The 25,344-nt window shown below is 38.0% G+C and overlaps 1 protein-coding gene across 5 annotated transcripts in view; it reads left to right on the forward strand.

The window, feature by feature from the left end:
- CHN1 (chimerin 1) overlaps positions 1-25,344 on the forward strand; it is a 93,071-nt gene that overhangs the window by 13,689 nt on the left and 54,038 nt on the right. Inside the window, exons 1-5 of one of the 5 annotated variants that reach the window (XM_064434369.1) lie at positions 3,835-3,904; positions 8,151-8,189; positions 11,442-11,497; positions 17,202-17,233; positions 18,108-18,221. In XM_064434369.1, the coding sequence (XP_064290439.1) occupies positions 3,850-3,904; positions 8,151-8,189; positions 11,442-11,497; positions 17,202-17,233; positions 18,108-18,221 (296 nt within the window). In that variant the 5' untranslated portion in view covers positions 3,835-3,849. Of the gene's footprint in view, positions 1-3,834; positions 3,905-4,975; positions 5,025-8,150; positions 8,190-11,441; positions 11,498-17,201; positions 17,234-18,107; positions 18,222-20,848; positions 20,975-25,344 lie in introns of those variants that run through there. The other 4 variants (XM_064434370.1, XM_064434368.1, XM_064434373.1 and 1 more) reach the window with 4 other exon arrangements.

Genomic DNA, 25,344 nt, shown 5'->3' on the forward strand with positions numbered 1-25,344 from the left:
ATTTCAGGATACGTGTGGTGATATAAACAAGAGGGTTACAAGACAGCCTTCGGCCTGACTTTGTTGTTTTAGCTGCAGCTGACCTGCAGAGCCATGTCAGGAAGCAATTCCCATTGTGTCTTTTCTTAGAGAGCAAAGGGAGTGTTCCCAGGAATACTGAAAATCAGCAGCAGCCTGTTTTCTGGAGACTGAGATCCAGAAAGTAACATTAAATTCCGTCTTTATTAAATGCCCACAAGGTGGCACTTGTCATCTTTTTACCTCTCCAAGAGTCAAATTTCTATACTTTCAGCAACACTAAGAAATAATACTAGATGTTTTGAAATTTAAAGAGTAAGCTACCTGTGATTTCTTGGCATATTTCTCCAACCCTCCATTAAACTACTGTCAAGAGAAAGACAAAAACAGCTGTTTTCCTTGTTACCATTGCATATGTGAAAATTTCCCCTTAAAATTTAAGGTTATTTTTTTGCTGTAAAAGATATAATTTTTTTTTTTTATTTTTCATTACTTATGCAGTCATATGCCAGTATTTTATCTGGCAAAGAGGAGGAAAAATGAATACTTGCTTCCTTTGCTTTGGTTAAATGAAAATCTAGAAATGAATGATTTGCAGCCTGGTCTAATCACTTAGAGGATGAGTTCATTTCACTGCAGCAGTGCTTGTGATAAGCAAAATATTACTTCTTAAAATTTCCCATCATTCATAAAGAGGCAATAACAATAGAGCTGCTCATAAAAGCCATTGAACTCTGGCTGTTTTCAGTGGGTCTCTCATTCAACCCCATTAGAAGCATTCCCACAGAATTTATTGTTGCCAGATCAGACATTGTAGAAACAGGATGGCAGTGTGATCCATTTTTTCTTTCCTCCTCAAGACTGATGTAATTATCAGAGCATGCCCCTCTTTAGGCCCCTTCACTTTTGCTGAGTGTGCTTTCTTGTCTCCCCCTTGGTCACAGCAGAGAAATGCCATTAGCCCTTGTAGCCTTCTGGGGCCTTGTTCACACTGACTTTCTCTTAATCATTTTTTTCTCCAGTAATAATAAGAACACATGAGGATGAAAGAGCAAATAAAAATAAGTTTTTAATATTAAAAATTCCTGAGGCACAGGATGTGTGATGTAGTGCCATCTTGCAACTGAAGGGATGCTTTCATTACTGGTGTCTGTTTTCAGTGATTTGCATCTTTCCCTTAGATGTATTTTACTCTTGTTCTCCTCCCAGATGGGAATGCCTCTGAAAAAGAGAGGAAAATACACTGAACTGTTTTCTTGCTTAGATAACTCAAACATAATTTAATTTTAAACGTCTAAAGCTGATCATGTGCATTTGAATTTATGGGCATTGAAAAGTGTGGCTACCTGTGCCAAAGGTCAAGGTAAAGGAGTAACACTTAGTATAAGAAGCATTTTCACTGGTGACTGTCACCTCTACCCACAAGCTTGAGCATGTCCCTGTGGGTGGATGCTTCAGTGGTGGAGTGCCTTTCTTGTGTGCCAGCTCTCCCAGGGCTGGCCTGGGAGCAGCTGGGTGCTCTTGAGCCGGCTGCCTGGGACCTCTGCCTGCAAATTGCCATCCCCTGGCAAGAGATGAGCCACGTAAGCTGGCAAAATCTCCTTTTTGGACCTGGAGGCAGTTTGTCTCTGTGGTCAGACTGGGATTTAGTTGGCATTTAGCTCCCCAGCGTGGTGGGTTGTGTCGTGTCAGCAGCACGATGGGCTCGGAGCAGGGAATGCTCTGCTGGGAGAGTTAGCTGTCTGCACACCACTGAGGTGCCTGCTGAGCTCTAGCACCTGCCAGCACGTTGAGCTGGATGCCTGTCCAATGTCTTTTCCCTATCTGGAGAAGGTGGAGAAAATAGGTGGTTTATTTGGAGACTTTTCCACTGAAGCTCCTTACAGCATTGATGTCTTAGGAAGAGCCTTGATACATTTAAAAGTTCTCAAAGCATTTTTCTTTTTCTTAATTCAAAGGAAATTGTGTGCCAAAGATAACATTAGAGACGCATCAAAGACTCAGTAACATTCTAGAAGTATCAGTCATCATTGCTGAGTGACATACAGAAATGTGGTGCTTATTGCCTGGGGTGCTCTCAGCCCTTTGGGGATGTTCCCATAAACAAAGGAAATTCTGTGATGCTCAGGTTGTGAAACCCTAAGCGTTTTCCACATGGCCCCAGGCCATATATGCCATCAGATTCTTGTCATTAATGTCTTTGTTTTAAGTCACTAATGGAGCAACATTACATTTGTGTTAACATTATTTATTCAGTGGCTTCTAAACCCCAACTTTTTTTTGTAAAATAACAGTATAAGAGGTTTTGTTTTAAGAGAAAAGGAATATTTAAAAAAGTTGTGTGTCATATCTTTAAAAATGTGCTGTAAACCTGTGCAAGATATTTTGGTCAGAAATAGTTTGCTGCCCCTTTGCTTTGAAAAGATGAAGGTAGGACAGAATTGAGCCAGAGGATCATTTCCCTTTTTCTATTCACGTGAAGGACTTAAATGCTGAAAAAGTATTTGTTTCTAAGAAAACATTTCTTGCCAGGTAAGAAAGCCTGACCACAGCTGTCTGCCTTGTTTATTGACACTGACTGAAGTGCAGTTCTCTGCAGCCTTTGGCAGCTGTGTGTGGCACCAAAAGCCAGGGTGGGGCGGGTTGGTTTCCACAGGACCTTGGGCAGCAGCCATGTATGTGGCACTTGCTCTTTGCATCAAGGTCCTGCTCCTGCCCACCACCCCATGATTGTCATCTAACTTATTGCTCCTGGTGGCAGAGGGGTGCAAAGAGGCTTTGTGCAAAGAAAAGGGCATCCCAAGGGCTTGTCTTGGAGCAGTGAAGGATGTTCGGTGTGTGTCCCTTACTTTTTCCCTACACGTGCTCTAGGTAGGGATGGTTTGGTGTTTTCTGCACCCTCCATCCTGCTGCCCCTCTCCAGAAGCTGCCTGGCATCATCTTCCTCTCCTGCTGCCAGCTGCACAGGGATTTCTGCAAAACGCTGCAGCCAAGGATCAGCTTCTCATATTTACCCTGAAACCATGGAGTTGTAGCCCATCTGTTTTAGTGCTGCTGCCTAGGGCAGTGGCTGTATTCATCCTTCAATTAACTCAGTGCTGTGTGAGTTTTATTTTGGTTGGAGTGTGTAAATGCCCTCATTGCTAGGGCCTGCTTGGCTGCTGCTGAAAACATTTTGTGATGGTTTGAGCTTAGTTTCTGAAATGCTGTTGGCACTTGTACTCTGAAAAACAGGCATGAAATGACATTTTCTGTTAAATTGTGTTGGTTTTGTGGCTTGAGAATCTCACCAGCAAATAAATTATGGCTTTGTTTCTCTAAGTTGAGTGATTTTTTTTATGTGCATCCATTGGGCATGGAGAAGGTGCTAATAAGGAAGATCTGGGGGCTGGAGACAAATTTTCTAGAAGTTGCTTTTCAGGCACAAAAAGGAGTCTGTTCTATGGGTCAGCAAATGGCCACATCCACTGGGCTGGTTGTGAATCTCTCCAGGAGTTAATTTTTGATACATGCTGCTGCCAAACAAAGCAAGATTAGCCTCCTACAAGACATGCCTCTGGTTACTGCCTAGCTGGAGCTTACAGAAGAATGTTTGTACTTTCTTGCATCTTTTCATATTTGTGACCTACACCATTCTAGGTCCTAGACCAGTTCTGAACATGAAATTATACTTTTTTTTTTTTTTCTCCTGATCATGTTGGTATTTGGTCCACCTGGCTGGGAACTGGCCTCTTCCACAAAGTTCCCCACCTGAGGCCTCACCTGTATTCAATAGAGATATTATCACATAAAACCAAAGGTTGGAGTAAGAGCTGCTGTCTCAGCAGATTAATGTTGCTTGGGAGGAAACCATCATCTGTCTCTGCTAGAGATGACCAAGGTGCAGGTACTGACGTACAGTAAAAGAAAACTAAAACTAAATTCTCTAGAGTAAATCTCTCTGTAAGTCCTACATTGCTTTGTGGGGTTACCCTGCAGAGTTAAGCTGCTGCAGCTCCTCTACCCTTGAACTGGCTGATCTCTGGTGGGAAGAGAAACAGCCATTTCAAGCAGGGGTAAACACCTTTATTCTTTCTTTAAAAGGAATATACAGAGACAAGCACTCTAAACGGTTTGAGGCAATAGTAACAGTTTTCATATCTGCAGTTAACATGTACACTCTGAAAGTACTGCAGTTGTCCAAATTTATATAGTGGGATAGAATAGGAGTGGGTAAGAAAGAAGCAAAATAATGCAGGGAAATGCTACATTGTAATGTCACAATTAGTCACATTTGTGTTTATAGAAAATCTGAGATGTTCTCTTAGTGTTTGTGTCTGTATAAGAACTTGTAAACGGCTGTATGGTTGTCTGTTGGCAGAAGCCCATTTCTGTGGGAGTATTTCTGATGGTCAGGCTATGCTTTTCAATTCTTAGTTGCAGGTGGTTCATGCTCAAAATGGGTATTTAATATTTTTTAATTTTTTTGGTGAATTGGTGTGGTCAAAGGAGGGCATTCTGGACTCAGAGAGCAATGCTCCTGCCCACTGTGGCATTTCTGACTGTTGCCAGAAGCTGCCTGTTGTACTGTTCTGGGCTTTCTGTCTCTGTTTTCTCTGCGTTTAAGCAAATTACAAGGAACCTTGGAGTAGAGATGAATAGAGAATGAGACGCTGAGCAGATAGAGTGGGATGGATAGGTGACTCCTAACAGGACAACATGGGGAAGCAAACCAAAGCGCTGCTCAAGGATGAGGGGAGAGGTCTTGCATGGAGGTGGAGATTGCTAAGACTGGGGGAAGGCAAAGTCCTGGAAAAGAAAGGAGTGAAGAGGATGACACGGCAAGCAAGTGCTGAGTATCCAGAATTTCTCTTGTGATTATAATATAAGGAAACCAATGGCGGATCTTCAGGAAACTTTGCACTTCTGAATGAAACAAAGTGAGAAAGGACGAGCCACTTGATCATCCTCAGGATACTACATATATGAACTGATGGCATTAAAGAATGCTGGTACAAACTGCCAAAGTAAGAGCAAACACTATGTCTGAGTTGCTCAGAGTAAACTTGGTGTAACACCACTTGTCAGAAGCTCTATACAAAGCTGAAGAAAAGTGTTTACTGTCTCACATTGTAAATTTGGCTTATGGGAAATCTGTGTGGTTTTTAAATACATATCATCTGCAACATGTTTGTAGCCCAGTTAATTCTAAGGGAAAGTATTTGTCAGCTTGAAAATGGTCTCAGTTTGAAATTGCAATTTATGTACATGGACAGTGTCCCTGATCTAAAATGTCCTTGCTGATGAGAGTGCCTTCATATTGGTAAAGACCTGACCAGTGTTGGTAGGATCACATCTGGACAGAGCTGATAGCATCAGCTTATGTATTTATGTTTTCCCTAATGCTCTGGGCCTTTGGGGAAGAGTAGCTTTAAGTTGAATCGCATCTTATTTAGGGCAGAAAATACAGTTAAGATAGAACCTGATGCACAGCTTGTAGAAAATTATTTTATCCTGGAAACATTTAGCAGAGCTGAGTTACTGTGAAAAAAATCTGAGAACTGACAGTGTACTTTATTGCATTAATTAGAAAGTGCTGCAGCATTAGTGAGAAAATGTATTTTGGGTTCCACATTTTTCGTGGGCTTTTTATCATGCCTGTAAGTGCTTTTCAGATGCCTAATTGGAGATGCTGTACGTGGAAGCCTGTACTATCTGAAAATCAAACCCTTTTCCTAATAATGAATTTCTAAATACTTTTGATGTATTGAATGGGACCACATTGGTTAACCTTTAAAAACAGGTGACTAATAGACAGGGCTGGTGTTTATGCTTATTCTATTTCATCTTTGTGTAGTAGGATAGTTTTAGTAATAGAAACATTCTTGCTCAGAAACAAACGCTACAAACCCTCTGCCTCACTGTTTCACTGTGCTTATGTTTGCTGCTACACTTTAAAAAAAATCACAATAGAAATCACCTTTTGTTTTTTCATTACCTCGTGTGGGATGGCTGGAGGGTATTCTCACACTGTAAAGGCAATAAAGCTCACCAACAGATTTTTTTCTAACAAAATCCTTCTGCACAGCTGTGTAACATAAATCATTCCTTCGCATTTCTGAATGTTAGCTATTTCTTGTATGAAAGTAACTGCTGTTCTTGCCCTGACTTTAACAAGGTTTGGGGTTTTTCATTTGGCACAAATATTGTCACTTTTTAGTTTTATAACCACAATGCCCTTAGCTGTAACAATTGCATGGCTTGAGTGTGAGCAAGTACAGGTTAGACTGCCAAGATGTTTGTATTTTTGTAACAGTCAGCTCATATTTTAAAAATACAGTGTGTGTTGTCCTTTACTTAAATTATTTATTTGTGAATTCAACTAGTGCATATATTGCCAAAACCAAGAGTATATCAAAAGTAAATTCAGGTGGTGGGGTAAGAGTTGTCTTCTGGGACTAAAGCCATTATTTTTACTTTCAAATTTTGCTCCTTTTCCACATGACATTGCATTACTAAGGGATCATGTTACAATGCTTCTGGAATGAATCGACTTGCACTGCCTTAATTAAAGGTATCAAAGCAGGAATGAATAACCCTGGCTGCATCTGTTGCTGCTGATTTGCTTTTACTACCACAGTGAAGCACGAGCTGCTTAAGGTCTCTCTGCAGATTCAAGGTGTTCTTGCTGTTCTGCAGGATGTGGTAGAGCATCTGCAGGACCTTCCAAAGATCAAACCCCATCACAATCAGGGGGATGGCAGTTTAACTGAGTGCTGCCTTAATAATAAAGTCATAATGAATTGTATTTATAAAACCCACTGCCACCAAGGTGGTCTGCAAGGTCTGCACCCTCTTCATGCACAGAGCTAAAATATGGGGTAAAAAATCTACAAACAAATGAACAAAATTGCAATGCAGTCAGGGCAGGGAGTGTTCTGGGAGGGTCTGGCAAAACCCATGCCACTTAAACTGGGAAATATCTCCTTCCACTAAGCTCTAGTTTAGAGATATTTGACGTGACTGTGTGTGAAAGATGGACTACAGCAAGTATCTGAAGAAGACAGATTGCTTACTCAAAGGGGAGGCAAAGCCAAATCTCAGCTTCAGGCTCAGTTTTGCAGGCCTTAAGGACTCTGAAGTGGAGATGCCACTCAGGCCAAAATCCAAGAAGCAGGTTCCCAGATTGCTTGATCTTTATGTAACCTTATAATAACTAGAAATTCCTATTGTGTTGGGTGCAGCAGGTAGTTCCAGTGAGCTGACGATGGCAAAGAGAGCTCCGGCATGAACGCTGCAGTCAGCAGTGGCTTCAGACAGCAAGGCTGGCTGCGTGGGTGGCTCAGCTTGGGACCCTGTGGCACTGAGGATGGAATAATTCTCAGGATAAGCACAGCATCTTGCTGAAAACCTCAGTGACTTGTGGCATCAGAACTGAAGCTGGTCAGAGCAGTAGAACAGTGGATCAGAGTCAAGGCCCTGAGCTCAAAATGTTGGATCAGTTATAAAACAAGTCATAGGGGTGACAGAACTTAAAATACATTGGATTCTTATTTTTTATAAAAATTATTTGAGAATTAAAATCTAGGAGGAGAAATATGTTGTTACTTTTAATATATACTCACTACTTCCAAAAAGAGCTTGTACCCAGTATGAAAAAAAACTCCCTTAATTTTTCCAAAGTATTTTGCTGTCCTTGCATAGTCTGATTTTATTTTAAGAGTTGTTAATTGCCATCCAGAAGAGGAAAAAGCCAATGGCAGGAATAAGTTGCATGGAAACTCATTTATTGGAATATAAATTGAGATTAAAAAAATCTTTCTGGTGTAGTTGAAAATGGAACTTATAGATATACACATGGTAAAATAATATACATTCTTCCTCCTCACAGTATGCTGGCTTCTGATCTGCATGTTTGCCATTTTTCAGATTTGTTTCTATAGTTTTTTTTCCTAGCTGGATAAAGAAAATACTTTTTTCCATTTTTAGTTTAAGTAAAAAGGGGGAAATTATAACAGGTTGTTCTAAAATAGTAAAAAGTAAGTTCAGAACCTAGGTCAATATTATCTTAATAATTCTGCAAGTGCTTCTGCAGTTTTTTTCTGTGTTAAAATATTTCCTACGCAACATTAAGATTTTTTGTTTCTTTTCAGATACTGATGAATACAGACCACCTGTTTGGAAATCTTACTGTAAGTATCTCAGCATTTTGGGTTTTTTTCCCAAGTTGAGGCTGAAAAAGCTTCAGCTGGATGTTTTAAAAGACTCATTTCTCTTTTCATCAGAATGTGAGTTTAAGAAGTATCAAAGGGGTTCACTTCTGTTTAGAGAATAGGTACAAGGAGGTAGGTTCACTACCCCAAGGATAAGTGTACATAGATTATTTAGTGGAGTAGATTCTCTGCCCCTTATTAACGTGCCTTGTCCCACTCCTGCTTGGTCTTGCTTATAGCGGTTTGTCTGCCTAGACCAGGGCTTATAAAAACCCCATTCATGCCTTAAATTTGCCTTAAATCCTTGCAAACGTCAAGGGCTCCTGTGATCCAGTGCCTTGCATCACTAGAGCTGAGCTTGAGCTGGCTAAGAAAACTCAAAATAAATTGTTTTCTTCAGGAGTTTGCTGGTGTAGTAAAACAAGAGCATTTGTTTGGCCTGGTGTGACAAATCACAAGCAGGTTTTTGGAAGCCCTGACTAGAAGGGCCTGGATGCTACCAGCCTGCCTGTGCTCTGCAGTTCTTGGTGTGTTTGTGCCCGTGCCCAGGGGCAGCTGGCCTTGCAGGCTGCCTTAGGCAGGTGTGCAGGGCAGCAGTCCAGGTGCCTTGCCCTGAAATCAGTGCCACTCTGTTGGGAACTTCACAACGTGCTGATTTTTCAAAAAAAACCCAAAACCACAAAAAAGCAAACAGCCATTTTTAAATGCAAAATAATTCCATGTAAAGGAATGACCTCTAATTTGACTGTGCAAATGGAAGTTTAGGGACATGGAAGAGAGCATGAGCAAACTGTAAAAGAGCATTGTAGCTTCCCACAGTGGCTCACCTGTAAATTCTAGTTCTTCGTAGATACGAAAGCCAAGACGTGAGACATTTTGGGACATGAGGAACCACAGTGAAAAAGAAGAGTCTTTTGTGAAAAGCAGATTTTGCAAACAGAATGTTTGTATGTATAACACACTTAACAGTTTAGGGATGTCAGACTTACATTTGCATTACTTTGTATATGTTCAGCTTGGTGTCTTCAGGCTGGATAAAGGGATTTGCTCAAGCAACATTTCACATTCTGAAAATGTTTGCTCTCTAAAGGTTGAGGAGGTTTATCACTTGAGAAAATGTAGTTACTTTAAAAGGTAACTTTTAAAGGTAACTTCCATCCTGCTGTGGGAAGCTTTTTAATCAGAAATGTAGAATTATAGGCAAGGTGAGAACCATGGTTAGAAGGAGAGCAAGTGCAAGAGGGCAGATTAGATATTTTTTTCAGCTCTGTACCTTCTGTGAACTCAGGGAGCCCTGCTCCAGTTTATTCCACACCATAATCTAGAAGAAAGAGCTTGAACCTTTCTAATACCAGATCTTCATTGGCAACTTGACAGAACCTGAAATGCTGGGCACATGCAGATGTGTTTGCACCCACTCTCCAGCGTGGTTTGCACGTATGGTTTGTGTGTACCTGCTCTCCTACCACATCGTGGTTTGCCTGCCGTGGTGAACCTTCCTGTGGGTCTCAGAAGAAAGCTCTGGATCCCGAGGTTTGATTAGATCTGTCTCATGACAGAGAAAGAGGAATGTCTTGTTTGACTTCCCTGGCAATAATTACAGCAAGGAAAAGCTGCCATTGAACAATTTGAATTGCATATATCAGAGGAGGAGGGATAGCAATCCTATTTTGTAACTTAGCTAGTCAGCCTGCTGTGCTACTTACTGGAAGAGGAGAAAGATATTGCCATTGGTGAAAAATAATTTCCTTTCAGAAAATCTTTTCACCCTGGCTTGAAGTAAGGTGGGAAATAGTTCTCACTTTTCAGCCAGTTTCTGTGGAGCATGCTGGTTGTGGGTCGGTCTCCTCTTTTGTGGAATTCAGAAAAAAAACTTAATTGCTCTTGCATTTTGTTTTTTTTCCCTTTGAACTTGGCTCTGCAGTTCCCAGAATTAGATATGGACAAGATCCAGTGCCATCAAATACAGCTTTTAAAACAGAAGTTAGGGAATCTATGTGCTGGCAATATAAATGGTCATGCTATGTCTAAAATGATAATTGCACTTTTATATACCAGTGTGCTGTTCTTCATCACTTGCAAAAATCATTTTTGTATTACCCAGCATGGAAATGACTGATTTTAGTAGCAACAGGAAAAACCATTAGGTTTTTTTTATTTGCAACAAAGGGAATGGTTTTTTCCAGTTTATCATATGATTCAATGGTCATTGGGCATCTTGCCATTTTCTCCATTCCCATGTAGGTTGATACATAAATACAGCATTTGCTAGTGGAAAAGATTTGGGATCAAATGAGAATTGTAATTAAGTCAAATTGTATTGGTTAAATTTATGTATGGCCTTTTCATCTGAAGAAGGTGATGGCACAATGTAGACCTTGGTATTTGTACTAATGATTGCAACATAATTTAATTTTAAAATGTTACAATTCCAAATGTCCATTTTGCCATTTCTAGTGTACTATTGAAATACTAAGTGTTGACAGCCTCATTTTGAAGGTGACTTGCCAAACCAGATTCAGTTGGCATAGAAGTTGAAAGTCATTCCTTTGGTATTATACTATAAAGTCTGCACATACTAGTAGCATTAAATTTACATCTGGTTGCAAAGATCTGTTATGGCTTGATGAAGCTTATTTTAAAAATTAGAGAAAAAGGAGGAGGAAAGATATAAATGTAAGTAAGTGTATGTCATAATTTGGGCCTTAGCTATTTTACTCTGCTACTCAGTTCATTATGTCTTTAGATCTGCAAAGGCCATCCTTCTCTTCAGAAAGTTCCTCACTGAGCAGTGGCAAAGGCAGAGGGTTTGACAGTGCACAGTTTTGAGTGATTCTTGTAAAGTCTTGATGTATTGCAGGTGACTGGGTGTGTGCCCAGCATAGTAGGATTGGGCTCCATCTGCTTACCAAAGAAAGTGTGACAGCAGCCTGATTTGATATATAATGAACTTATGATTCTTTTTCTGATCTGTTTCTTGGAACTTGTCTGATCTCACCTAGTTATCCCATATTACTTGATGAATTCATTGTAAAGAAAATCAATATCCCATTTTGGCTTGCAACATTCTTTTTTTCTGACCACTTGTTAGTAAATTTTTATATCTTTCATATCCTTGTGTTAAATTTTGCAGAAAGTCTCCTTTATTTAAACTGCAATGTTTAATGTTAAAATGCCTAACTTACACAATGATTCTTTATAAATTAGAATTTAACTTCTGCCTCCTTCCAGTGTATCAGTTGCAACAGGAAGCTCCCCATCCTAGAAGAGTAACCTGCACTCGTGAGGTAGGTACCAGTGTTCAGTTTTATACAGTCCAGTAATTCCGTGTCTGTACTTAATTGTGTCCAGCCCAAAGAGTGGTTCCTTGGGACACTTTGTGCTGTGATTAGAGTGAGTAGCCTTGGGGCGCTGGTACTTGGAAATCCATTTGTTCTAAAAATTGAATTTAAAACATTTTTATGTGTACCATCATTTACCGAGACTAATTTAATACTTTTTGATTCTTAGACATAAGGAAACATATATTTTCTCCTCATTTTCTCATGAGGATCTCATTTGTGAATGTTTTAATTTCCACAGCATTAGAACCTTCATTTTTCTGTATATATTTTTATTTCTTTAAAATTAAAAAAAAAAACCAAATAAAAAAAAAAAAAGACTTTTTAAAAACCCAAACCAACCCATAACTGAAAGTACCAGCACAGTTAAGGAAATCATACTATGCTTAACATAACAATTGTAATTATTTTGTAATAATTTCACTGCACAAAGTATATGTGCTCTGTAGTCAGAGAGAAATTGTAAACTGATGAAGCAGTCTGGGATAATCAGTAAGATATGTTAGCATTATATCCCAGGCTAGTTTGGCTGCAGGGAAGGGCTTGGAGGTCTTCTGTCCTATGTGGTGAGAACTCACAGGCAAATTTCATATTCAGTTCCTTTTTGTAATGTTTCTTAGAATACTATTAGCTAATCCAGTCAAATAAACAGAGACATAAATGTGTAATCAGTATCTAAAAATTAAAAAAATTTATTGCCCCTGGTGTGATGGAAATTGTTCAGCTGTTGATCAGATACAGATTATCCTCTTTATAGAACAAGAAACTTGCCAGCCAAATATAAAAGCATCTGTGTAAATCTTCTTTAGATGCGAATCACACTTACTACTACAACTTTCTCATCCTCATTTTCACTGAATTTAAACTCTTAATTGGAAAATGTTACTAGGTCTAATAGAGATAGTTAATTGAAAAGTTGAACTGGTTTTGCAAGGAAAATTTCCTATAGGTAGTGGTGGCCTGTTACAGTCAATGGGGGGTTGCACAAGTACCACAAACAATAGAAACACTGCTAAGTCCTGTCTTCAGTAGAGAATGAAATGCAACACATTAGTGTCTGTAATGTCATATTTCTATGAATTTATTCCAAAACAAGATTATGACATATGACAAACTTTAAGTAAGGGTAAAACTATCCCTGAGTGAACAAAAAATGAGACAAGTCTGTGTTTTAAAATAGCTTCTTGAGTTCTGTGGAGTAAACCTGTGTCTGCACCATGAACATTGTTGTAGAAACTGAGAAATAAAAGCTGTCGATTTAGAAACTAGTGAGAATAGAAGTAAATAACACAAAACTATGAAAGAATCAGTCAAGTATTTAGCTGCAGAACAGGGCATATTAAATGCACATCCTATCACTGAAGAATTAGTTTATTTAAAAAAAATTACTGAAAGCTTATTTTTAACTAATAGAGGTAAAATTGAAGAAGTACCTTATCAGTGTGCATTTTCCTACTTCTGCATTAATTCTTTATAATGCATATAAGAGTTTTTCATTATAAGTGTTGAACAATTTATGCAGCTGAGCTGATTTGTAATGAAAATATATTCAGCAAGCAGTAACTTGTTAACCTTTCTCTCTGGTCTCAGCCTCTCCTGCTTGCGTTGAGCTTTGTGATCTGTTCTTTCTCAGCTGGGTTTCTATTAGCAGCCACACATGAGTCAGTGGGAAGCAGAAGCTTTTCCTAAGTGCTTGAATTATTCAGCTGTATAAACAAATTCATAATATTAGGAAGAGAATTTTGGTCCTGAGAACATCAGAGAGGTCAGTGGGAATGAACAATGTGTAATTTGGTGAGGTATTAACACATAAATTGCTCTTCTTGCCTTATTGTAATCCACTTGTTGACAAAAGCAGGAGTGATGATTAGGGGAAAAAACACTTGTTAAAGAATAATTTGAAATCATACCATAAAAAAACCCCAACCCTTTATTTCATGTGCAAAGGCACACATTGTACAAGTGCTGATACTGAGAGGTGTATTCAACAGAATGACCTACTTAACTTGAAATGCTTCTCAAATACAAAGAATTGAAGTTTCTGCTCTGCTACACCAGTTTCATATCAGAGCAAAACACAGATCAGTGGAGAGACACTGAAGTAAAAAGAGCATTGCATTAATTTGGAAGTTTTTATTGTGAAGGTGCAGCAGAGCTGAGCCTTTTAATACTCCATGAGGTTAAAGTTGATAATTCCATAACATTGTAAGGTTATTTGACTTCTGCATGAGGCTTGCTTGCAAATTATAATGTTGTTTGTCCAATTAATACTGTATTTCCTCCATGAAATTAATATTTTTATGCATATAATCTTACATACACGTGTGCATGCATTGGCATATTTAGGGCAGCCTTGACTGATATATAAAAGCATTCAATGAACAATTTTAAATAACTATATTAAAAAATACATAGTATAAAGATAATTAAAAACACTGTATTTTTCTGTCCTTTTAGGAGGCTTCATCCTAATTCAGTGCTAATAGTTAATAAACCTGTTAAACAGCATCTCTGTGTAATATTGTGAAAATGGTCAAGAAAGACAGAATATGGGCATATATAATGCACATCCTTATTAGAGCTGTTTGTAAAGGTGGCTTTATCTCTTGATATTTGACCATGGTGACTTTCGAAATTTCATTATAGCTAAGCTCTTTTCCAAAGGAATGTCTGCTATAAAGTGCTTGCCATGTCCACTTGATTTGTCTGTTCATAAATTTGGTTTCATTGCCTTCACCCCTCAGTTTGAAACAATGGCAAATTAAGCAATGGTAGATATCTTGTTGATCTTTGTGTTTCTTGAAGGTATCACAGGGAGACCTTAATTGTTTCCCATGGCCTCTATTAGTGATATACAAATAAACACATTTGAAAACAAATTTCTCATGCTTTTTTCCCCCCATTTTTTTCCAAGTTAGAAGCAATTTTTAAAACCTTGCCAAGCAAACAGCAAGAGGAAATTTTCCCATAAGTAAAAATCCTGAGAAGTCAAAAGGCAGTGTTCAGCTGATCTTTGCTGGATACAAAGAAAAAGAAGCAGCTATGGCTGCTCTTACTCACACTCAGCAATGCTTTGGTCCAAAAATATTGCCAAATCAGAAGAGAATTCTGCAGACAATAATTGCACTGTATTTTCAGCTATCATATTTAGCTAATAGGACCAATTTCTTGCTATCATCTTATTTTAAAATATATTTCCTTTCTTGGATGGGTTTAGTTCCAGTCCAGATGTTTTGGTTTTGTCTCGTTAACTTACAGATGACAAACTTTGAAAGTTGGACTATTGAAACTTCTGAACTAAACTGTTTTGGCTTTCAGTGCTCATGTGCAAAGGGAGGATACGTGGATGCCTGCAATTGTCATTTGTAGAATTAATTTTGTAGAATACAGTCTGCCAGGAGCTCTTTGAAGTCCAAGGAAACACAAAAGACCAAAGAAAGCTGCACGTTGCTGCTGGTTCCAGTGCAGTTAAGGATAAGAACACTGTGTCTAAGTTGCAAAGGGTGCAGTTGGTGTAACACCTGTCAGAAGCTTTACAGAAAGCCTGAGAACAATGTTTACTGTCTTACATGGTAAATTTGGCTTACAGAGAGTCTGTGTGGTTTTCTCAGTGCACACAAACTGCACTGTGTATGCAGCCCAGTCATTCTGAGTGAATTAGAAGGCCCCTGCTGAGTTCTGATGGAATTTTCTTAAAAGTCTTAATGTGTGTCAGTATAGACGTCAAAACCCCCTAATATCATCGTAAATGTAAAAAGTGATTAAAAAACCCCAAACCACAAATAAACAGACAGTAAAAAAATATCAGTGAATTGAGGTTCCAGCTGCACTGAGTCTTATGCAAGCAAAAATGTTGCACATCAACATCGATACTGAAGTTATTGCAAGTTTGTAAAACTGATCAGTAGAGACAGTGTTAACAGAAGTGGTTATTTTCCTTTTTAACTCATCATCCACTAAAATGAACCGCAAGCCTAGCTATGAATGTCTGGAAATCCTGTGGGACATTTTTCGGATGCTTTGTTTCAGTCATCTGCCCATTCACATTTTCAAATGTTTGCACAGAGTATATTATAAATTTTCTTAGGACTTGCAAGTACTCTGAAGATGCCCTGTCAAGTTACTAATCCATGTCTGAAAAGGAATGCCTTTGCTTATATAAATTTTCCAGTTCTGTCTTATGAATTCACTGAGATAAAGATAAAATCTCACTAGACAGACAACAAAATCTTATTCGTGACAGGATTCTTCTTTTAACTGCCCTAAACTAGTGTCTTGGCTTAAGGGTTTTAGTTCAGAAGTGTTGCAAGTTTCTGTAATAACAAAAATAAAATGCTTTATTTTTTTTCTGTTTATGTTGCTATCTTCTTATTGAAGAAATAGCCTACATTTAACAAAAAATATCTAAGACCTTTCTTCTTTTTTGAAATAATCCCGTCTCTTTAGGCCCTTTGAAAACAGCTATCACACCAGGCAACTCTCGTTTGCTGTTATAAAGAAAGAGGAAATATTTTAGAACATGATAAATCTTTCCAGCGATGGAATGTTTTTTCCAAAGTGATGAATCATTACAATAGCTTTTTATTTGCTGGGAATGTTGAAGAATTGTTATTAAACAGTACATCAGGATGTATGTTGTTTTTTGTTGTTTTGGATATCTGAAATCTTTATACTCCACTGAAAACTGGAGACAAGCACTAATATTATTAATAGGCTTTTTTGTTGAAAAGATGGAAAAAGAAACTAATGTGGCATTCCAGGTTTCAGCATAGCTGGATTGTTTTGTACTTCTGTAGTTCAAGTTGTATAACTGTTGACTTTTACTCCCCAAAGAGTTTCGCCCTTTAAATTTAGCAAGAAAGGATAACCTGGTGGTTTAGATTATTAGCTGATTTCTGTGGGATATGCTGTTCCTCACTTGGCTCTAAACTTCTTGTACAAAGGAAGATGCATTACTTCATCTAAAATAATTATCAGGCAACTTGTACCCTGACAGCCCTGCATATTGTGTGCATTTACACCATGAGGTCTCTGGGGCACAGCAAGGTGGAGTTACACTACATAACACATGCACACCTGCTTCTGAAGTCTTTCAGGTGATACTGCAGATCACACAGTTTAGTGAAGTCAAGAAGCACAAGACTTAGGCACTTGGTGAATTTACTCAACCATTTGCCCTCACTCTGAGAGGCTGTATAGTAGTGGCTTTATTTCAGCAGGGCACCAACAGGTCTGTGATGGAAGGCAACCTGTAAATTTAAGAGTTTTATAGATGTTTCGTTGTATTAGTGCACTCAGCAATATGGTGCACTTACATGCATGAAGTGCAAACTCATTTCCCTTATCTGGCACTTTGTAAAAGCAATATTTAATGCCATCACTTTATATATGCAGAATCCTTAGGATTACATGATCCAAGTGGCTCATCCTTTCTCACTCCATTTTAAGCCATTTACAAGTGCATTGTTTTCTGAAGGTCTCCCTTTGGTTTCCCTAAGTTTTAATCACAGAAGAAATTCTATTCTAGATTATTTTTGCCAGTACTTTCACATAATATCCCTTTCTGGTTTTAATACTATATTGTAAACAGTCCACTTACTGTATAGCTTCTCTTGTTATGAAACATTACAATTTCTGTTGTTTCTTCTAGGTAGAGAACAGACCCAAATATTATGGAAGAGAGTAAGTAACAGACATCTCTGATAGTGGTTTATCCTGACATATTGGTTAATAGCAGTTACAGAAAAGGTGTTAAGTGTTTACTCTGTGCTCTTTGTTTCTTCTGCGTGTTTTACAGCAGTGTCTCATCATCAGAGCATTATTACACTGCCATCACTTTTGTCTGCCTGAAATTACAGCTGCAGTTTCTGATGGATATGGATATCACTGAGTGCTACTTTGAGAAAAACATGCATACATTTCTGTACTTTCAAGGGATTGTCTTTTTCTATCCCCCTCTCCTGTTGGCTTTGCAAAATGTGTTTCTGTTTAGGGAGAAAAGATATTTGGATCCCAAATGCAATATATGATCAGTCTCTATGTGTCTTCTGTTTCAGGTTGCTAATGCAGAGATGGTTAGATTTAGTGTGGAGAAACAAAGAAGATCTTACTTATGTTTATTTTGGTAAAAGATGTGTGGTGTTACTGGGTTATTGCATCAGCAATTACTGAGATTACAGCAACTTGCTAAAATCTCAGGGATCACATAAAATATCCTTGAATGCTTAAAAATGTTTGATTGCATGCCACTAGCACAAAACATGTGAAGCCAGCAGGAGAAAACAGATTTATTTCTACACATTAAATTGATAAATGCAGATTTAAAAACAATATACTTGTTTCATAGATATTCTTTCCTAGAAGCTTTTCTAAACCATTTGAAGTACCTTCAAATACAGGCAGAAAGGGGAGTTTATTCAAACTGTAGATTTCTGGAAATCAGTCATTTTTATGTTTGTTTCTTTTTTAATTACTATTGTTGGTGCTTTTTAAATGAAGACCAAAAGGTGATTTAAAAGAGAAGAGGCATGTGTTTAAAAAACTCTTTGTTCTTTAGATTCCATGGGATGATCTCAAGGGAGGAAGCTGACCAATTATTAAGTGTTGCAGAGGGAAGCTATCTCATTCGTGAAAGCCAAAGGCAACCTGGAACCTACACTTTGGCATTAAGGTCAGTAATTAATATTTCATTTTTAAATTTATAAAATATTCAAATGGTTTTACTGTGTTGCTGACCTCAGATCATAAAATTCTTTGTAATTGTTTTAATTTCTTTTTCATCATTATACTTTTTTACCCTAGTTACAGATTTGGTATCTTTGACCTTTCATGCCCTTTTTTGAAGTGCTAACATTCCATATTGTTTGCACCATCAGGATAGCTGCAATTGTGGTTTTTCTGGTGGGGCTTCATTTTGCCCTTTTCCCACTATGATACAGTTGTGACCCCATGGAGATGTTGGGAGAGCAGGGGATCAAGAAATAAAAGGCACATTATGAGTTGCCTGACTAGTCTGCCATGTACTGACCAGGCAGCTGAAGAACACTTAGTCCTCCCTAGTCTCTCCACGGGATGGCAACAAATCAGGAGGCCTTTTTTTGTCTGAACACCTGTTAGCTAACAGTGCTTGCAGATCTACTTCTTCATTCCTCAAAGTTCTGGCAAGCGGGTCAGCTATAAATAAAAAACTCAAAAAAGTAGCTGTAAGGTTTAAATAGCTTCATTACTTTTAAGACATTGGAGGATATTTTGGCCTGTACTGTACACCTGAGTACTCAGATGGGAGGTAGTGATTATTAGCAATGTTGTAAATCTAAATGGGACAGAAAAAACATTGAAGGAGAAGATGCAGTTACTGAAAGTTTTATATGGGTAAGATAAGATTATGATTAAAATACTAATGTCTTGAAATAATAGGTTGTGATGAATTAATTTTTCAGGGGAAAAAAGTGTATATTTTCATAGGATATTTGTTTCTGTAGTAATAAGATTTCAAAGAGAAACATTAGTGACATTTACACTGACTTTCATTAACAGTGTAAATTTGGTATTTCTTATTAAAATAGTTCTCAATTTCATCATCTTCTGCTTTTACAATATTCTTTTAAAGCTACAAAGAAATCAGTTTTTGTAACACCTGGCTTGAAGGCAGAGCTCCCACTCCCTGCTTCCAATGGTGCAGAAGACACAGGGCCTGTAGGCTAGTCTGAAACTGTTGAGCATCTTCTATGATGTGCTGCTACAGGCTGTTTTTCAAATGCACCTCCAGTCCATCAAAAGGTGGCTTTTTTCCCAGGTTTGATGGTATCTCTCACACTGGAAAACCCCTTTGAAAACAATAGAATCAAATTTATACCAAATAGAGAAAAGTTGTTAGTGATCAGTTTGGGAAGAGGTTTCAAATTATAGCAAAGTTGTTATCATTGATTTATTTTGATGAAGTTCAGTGTTGGGGAAAACACATCAGAAACTGAAACTGCAGCATCTTGCAGCCATTTCATGATGTTTAAGTGGTAAGTGACTTGTGTATCATGGGCAGTGGGTTTAGGCCTTCCAAGTGTGTGAATGAGGGTGTTAAGTCTCATATCTTAGGTGGAACTCTGTGAACTGTTGTGCTCTGTCTTCCACACATTGGCATTTTACCACTAGAATTTATTTTTATCACTACTAGGCAGTGTAGCAGGAGTCTCCTTTTCCATTGACTGGAGGGAGAGTTTTTCTCAGGTTTTATTTTTCCTGTCCCTGGAATTATAAATGCAGAATATGACCATTGGCCAAAATGCCCACTGACTGTGTTTCTGACATTGTACCCTCTCTTCAAGTCTAGGTCCTTTCTGCAGTCTCCCTGTGCTTCCTGACTGTGAGAAGTTTGCTGTGATTGCCATGATGAGTTTATGTAGTTCTGTCATTTTCTGAGAGCATCACTTGTGTTTGGGTCACTACACTGCCAGATGACAAAGATAGCCCCATCTGCAGTTTAGATATTCCCAGGAGGAATTTAAGAATGTAATTTCCATGGCCAAAACCAGAGCTTGTCAGTAGGATGGTATGTATGAGCAAAACTTTTCCAAGTTCAACAGAAAGCTTTGATTGAGTGCAGGGTCTCTAATTTCACCCTTTCTCTTCTGGTTGTATGATCAAATTTGGTATTTTCATACTAGGTTTAAGTGCCACTCTGTCTCTGAAGCAGCCATGTTAACTTTAAGATTACTTCAGTGTGATTTTTGCTTTTCCTTCTTTACCTTTGTTTTACCCCTTAGAAGATATGGGAGGAAAGAAAACTTGGTCAGCTGTTACATAAAAAAACAGACACAGAACAGACTCCAATAATTTTATGAAGTTAACCTAGCAATTCTCTAGAGGTGCTCTAATTCTGCAGTAACATAGTGGCAAAACATAAAATGAAATATCCTTGTTTTCTGATTGGTTTTCAGGCACATTTTGGTAAAAAATGGAGAAAAGTTCAGTAAAATTTGGATTCTTGAAGGTTCTACCAACTCTTGGCATAAATACTTGGTTCCCTCAGTATTTCTGTGTATCTACTCAATCTCTCTCACTGTTTGTTGTCTGATGTGTCAGTCTTTGACAGTCTGTCAATTCTGGCTAGGGCAAATTGGAAACTGCCTATGAAGTGTGATTGCATCATGAAATCCCAGTTCATCAAGACATAAAAGCCTTGTGGTAGCTCTGGGTAGGAGCAGCTGATGTTGAGACTGAGACAGGTTTGTTTCCTGGCTTGTAGCTGCCGATGGCTCTGCTGGGGAGGCAGGCAATTCAGTGAGACAGACGGCCCAGCACGTCCAGCTCTGGCAGATGTCTTCTTCCTGTGCTTGTGCCAGCGTGCCTGGGAATGCTGAAAAACCCAGTGCATCCAGTCGTGAAGAGCAGTGTAGTGAAACAGGATCATGTCCCTTCTGTGGCAAGGTATGATGTCTCTGTAATGGAATGTTTCCAGCCATCTTTTCTGAAACGAGAAGAACAAGCTCTTTGTGATTTGTCCTGAGGACCCAAGCCAGACAATTCCTCAAATCATCATGGGACACTTTCAGTGTTACATTTGGTTCCACCAGCTATTGTAGCTGATGTCCAAAATCTCAGTGTCCATACCAGCCAGGACTGCACATCCTGTTCAAGATAAGCTGCACCACATGTTTTAGTTCTTTGTTCTCTAAAGCCTTCTAAATGAGTTTTTGACCACTGTGAAGCATTAGGCTGTGGTGCTTTTATGGAACTAGCTTTAGTAGATCTAAAGATCTTGTTCCTGAGCTGCTATAGCTACAGACATAGCCTAGCACCACTTAAATGACCAAATATAGGACAGGAAAAAATAATACTTTTTGCAAGCTTAAGCAAAGAGGTCAGCTGTTCTTAGTGCAATACTGTGGAATAGTTAATTTAGTAAGGTAGGGAAAGTGACTCTTACCCAAAAAAACTTTTCATTTTTTCAAGTTGCTGTTGAGTTACTGTAAAATCTGCTTTCCACTTATATAACAAGCTGCATTTTGATCGTCTTATGATGAGCTATTTTTGTCTACTTTCATCCATTATTGTGCAATTAATTTGCATCATGACTTTTTTAAAGGCAGACTAGCTTTTAAATATAAATTTAAACAAAAGATGGTGGGTTTTTTTCAGAATTTTTTTTCAGCATTTGTAAGAGAGATAGAAGTGTGTTCTTAAAGAAAAAGAAAATTATAATTTAAATGTTCTTTGAAGTATAGAAGTTTGGCTAAATAGTCAGAGCTGTCCTTCAAATAAAATTGATGTTCAGAGCCTAAGAAGGCCTGTAAAATTGTGTCAGCTCAGATACCATGTAAAGGAGAATGAAGCATAAAAACAACTGAGAGCAGCAAATCAGCACCCTACTATATTTAATGCCTGTACTTAATCATGGATGCATTCACCAATCTTTACTAATTAATTAATCAATCAGAGATTGCCACTGAAAATGTTTTGCAATCTTGAGGTTTAAAAAAATTGCTAACATGAGAAAACAATCATAGATATATTTTTGTGTCCATACATATCAGCAAGTCTCTGTTAGAATAAAAAGATACAAAATACATTGTAATGTTAATTCAATGTTCCAAGCAGATTTGAAATAATGAAAATTCCTAATTCACTTCTGGAGATATTAGATCTGCTTTTACATTTGGCAAAAGAGTAGTACATTGCTTAATGTTAAGACCTATAGCAAATGACAGTGACAATAGACATGGTTTGCAATGTAGCCTTCTGTGGTGGAGAGCTTGTTTAATAATTAGGATGAGGATAAAGAGGAAATGGGTAGAGAGTGTACTAGTGGTAGGCGTTGAAGTGTGATGGTACTGCATGTTCTTTTGAGCAGATAGCTGCTGTAGCACATTTAATTGGTTACCATGGTTTCCCTTCCTGCAAATTCTATTGTTGTGATACTGAGAATGAATTGAAATAAGGTTCTGCAGCATGATTTAAAAAAAAAAAAAAAAAGGTAATAATGTGAGCCATTAATGTGAGCCATGATTATGAGTCATGTTTTCTTTATGTTTGGAGGTTTGGGCACATTGAATATTGTGTAGCACCAGGAAAGAATTCTTCAGGTGAAATGAATGTCAAAAATTAGTTATCTTTATTTTAGTCAACATGTATGGTGCAAATTCATACATACATTCTCAATCCCTAAGTTAGGACATTTTTTTGAGGAAATATCCACAGGCATTTAAAAGGAGATCTAATTGGTAGGCTATTAGGGCATAATGCTGCAAATGAACCTTTTAAGTTTCAGAGGATGACTGCTTTGGTAGCTGGATGCTATTTACTTTCAGTGGGCTCTTTTGGGACACGTGTAGTGCTGTTCCAGAACATGTGTGGATTGCTGTGGGATTACTTACACATGTAGAATTCAACATCTGCAAAAGGCTTCTTGAATTCAGAGATTAATGCTGTTGATCTGTGTTCTGCTGAAAAGCCTTGTTGTACATACTGGGGCATGGGAGAGCATTTGGGGAAATAAGATTGTTTGAAACTACTTTCTACATGATAATAACTGAATTATGTTTTTTGAATTATTAATGTATCAAAATCTGGTCATAGTTTATCCTGCATCTACAGCTGATCTGTAAGTAGTCAGAAGGAGCCCAGCAAAGCAGTAGCTAACTGCTTCTCTTCACTTTACCATGGTAACAGTATTCTGACATCATGCTAGTTGGTAGGGAAAAATTATAAAGGCCATTTTAAAGACTAAACTTTGCATATCTTTCTGTGTATTTTTTACCTGATTTGCAAATGAAGTGATTGGCAGTAGCATGGCTTGAATTCAGTTTCTAGAATCCTTTCTAAAATATTCATACAATATTCCTTGGTTGCTAGCTGAAAAAAAAGGGGGATAAAGTGGTAATAAATTCTGGAGCTTGCTCTTCTGCTTCAAGTAAAACAATTGGCCCTCTATCTAAATTATGTTCCATATAAAACGTTTCTTTTCCTCCATAAAATTTCACACTAAATAATTGACTCTGTTAGTTTGTCAATGACATGTAAGGTTCAGCCATCAGTAAACACCTGAGGTGTCTGTTTATCATCTGCCTTATGTAAGTGCACCTGGGCACTACTGAAATGGCTTCACTTAAGTATTTAGAATAATAATAAATAGCTACTAACCTTAATGAGTAATTAACTGGCTACCTAGGTCCTCCCACAGACTAGAATGCTTTTTTCCTTATGGTTCATGTCTTCTTGCTGTGTTCCTGTTCTCCTTCCCTCCTCTTCCCATCTGTTGTTGTTGTCAGCTCTGTTTTCTTTTGGCTAGAGTGTCTAATTTATCTTTAGCAATTCAGTTTACTGCAGTCTTTCTCCTGCTGGTGTTAAGTTCAGCACTTCTCAGAGGAATACTCTCTGCTTCAGTGTGTTGTGAGCTTTTTTTGGGAGAGCTTGTCCAAGAGATGCCTGTGCTCAGTGTCCGCAGCTCATGTCATTGATGCCGTGTCCTTCACCCTGGCTGCAGCTCCTGCTGAGCCACAAAGCTCTGCTGTGATCTGCTGGGCACTGGGCTTGTGGTGAGCTGTCAGGAGATCTGGGCTCACTTGGCTTAAATTGTGACTTGGCTTTAGGCCATGAAGTTCTGCAGGACTCATTTCTCCATTAGAGAAGATGTTTTCTCTTCTCTGTTGTCTCACATGCTTGTTCAGTTCTAAAGTCTAGGATATCTTAAAAATGGCCTAGACAGACTGAAAGTTGTACCCCATCTCTCAGTCTACCCCCAGTCACAGCTTCTGAGCAGGAATCTGTGTTGGACTTTGCTGGTTTTATGCAGCATAATGTCTGCCTGGTTCAAAGCTTTTGGGCACTGTTGGAGTTGAAATAATAGTTGAAAAAATCAAATCATAATGCAATCAGTTGCTAATCAAATTGTGTGTGCAAGTACGTTGTGCTCTCCTCTCCTGTCAAAGCATATATATCTTTTCTGTCTTCTGCAAGTTCTACTGGAAAGCCTCTTTTTCTCTAGTGCTTTTAGAAAATGCTAGGTAGAAATATATCTGCAAGTTAGTCCTTTTGATTGGCCTCTTATTTTGTATATTTTTGGAATTAATATTTAGAAATTTTTGTCTTTGGAGAGACACCTTTTTTCCTGTACTTCATCAGCTGTAGGTACTGTGGGTACTTTATAGATATATTTTCAAGATAACACTCAATAACTGTATGTTGTTGTTTAATGTCATAATTATTTTTATCAAAACATGTATTAATTATTCAAACACCAAAAGAACTGACACATATAAGTGTTATCTGGCCCAGTTTTCCTTGTCCTTCTCCCTCCTGTATACTTAGTGAAGCTCAGCTGAGTTGAGTATGGTTCCTCCTGATTTTATAGGTTCTAGAAAGAGAATCAAGCTATTTTTTTTTTCTTTTATGTCTTGAGATAAATGAACTCTAACAGTTTCAGTAATAAGTTGACATCTGCCCCATTTATTGCTGCACTTGGATGAAAGAAGAAATTGTATTCTAGAAAAACAGAATATAATAGTAAAACAGCTATTAATCTTCATTGATGAACTGTTAGTAGCCCCAAGAATTCTAACAATGCATGTTATGTATGCAGGAACTATCTCATTTTATGTTATTATGCTTGTTTATTGTTAAGGAAGGCAGCTTTGAGGGAAAACCATTTAGAGAGCAGGGTGAGTATACTGGTGAATCTCACTGTTTGCAAAGGAGTGATGAGTACTAGAAGATTAGAGGTAGACTACACTGAGAAAATAAGTGAATAGCAAATTCTATAATACCTTTAAGTAAGTTAAGTAAACCTGCATTGTAAGCTT

This window comes from Passer domesticus, chromosome 10 (assembly GCF_036417665.1).
Source record: "Passer domesticus isolate bPasDom1 chromosome 10, bPasDom1.hap1, whole genome shotgun sequence".
Lineage (NCBI taxonomy): Eukaryota > Metazoa > Chordata > Aves > Passeriformes > Passeridae > Passer > Passer domesticus.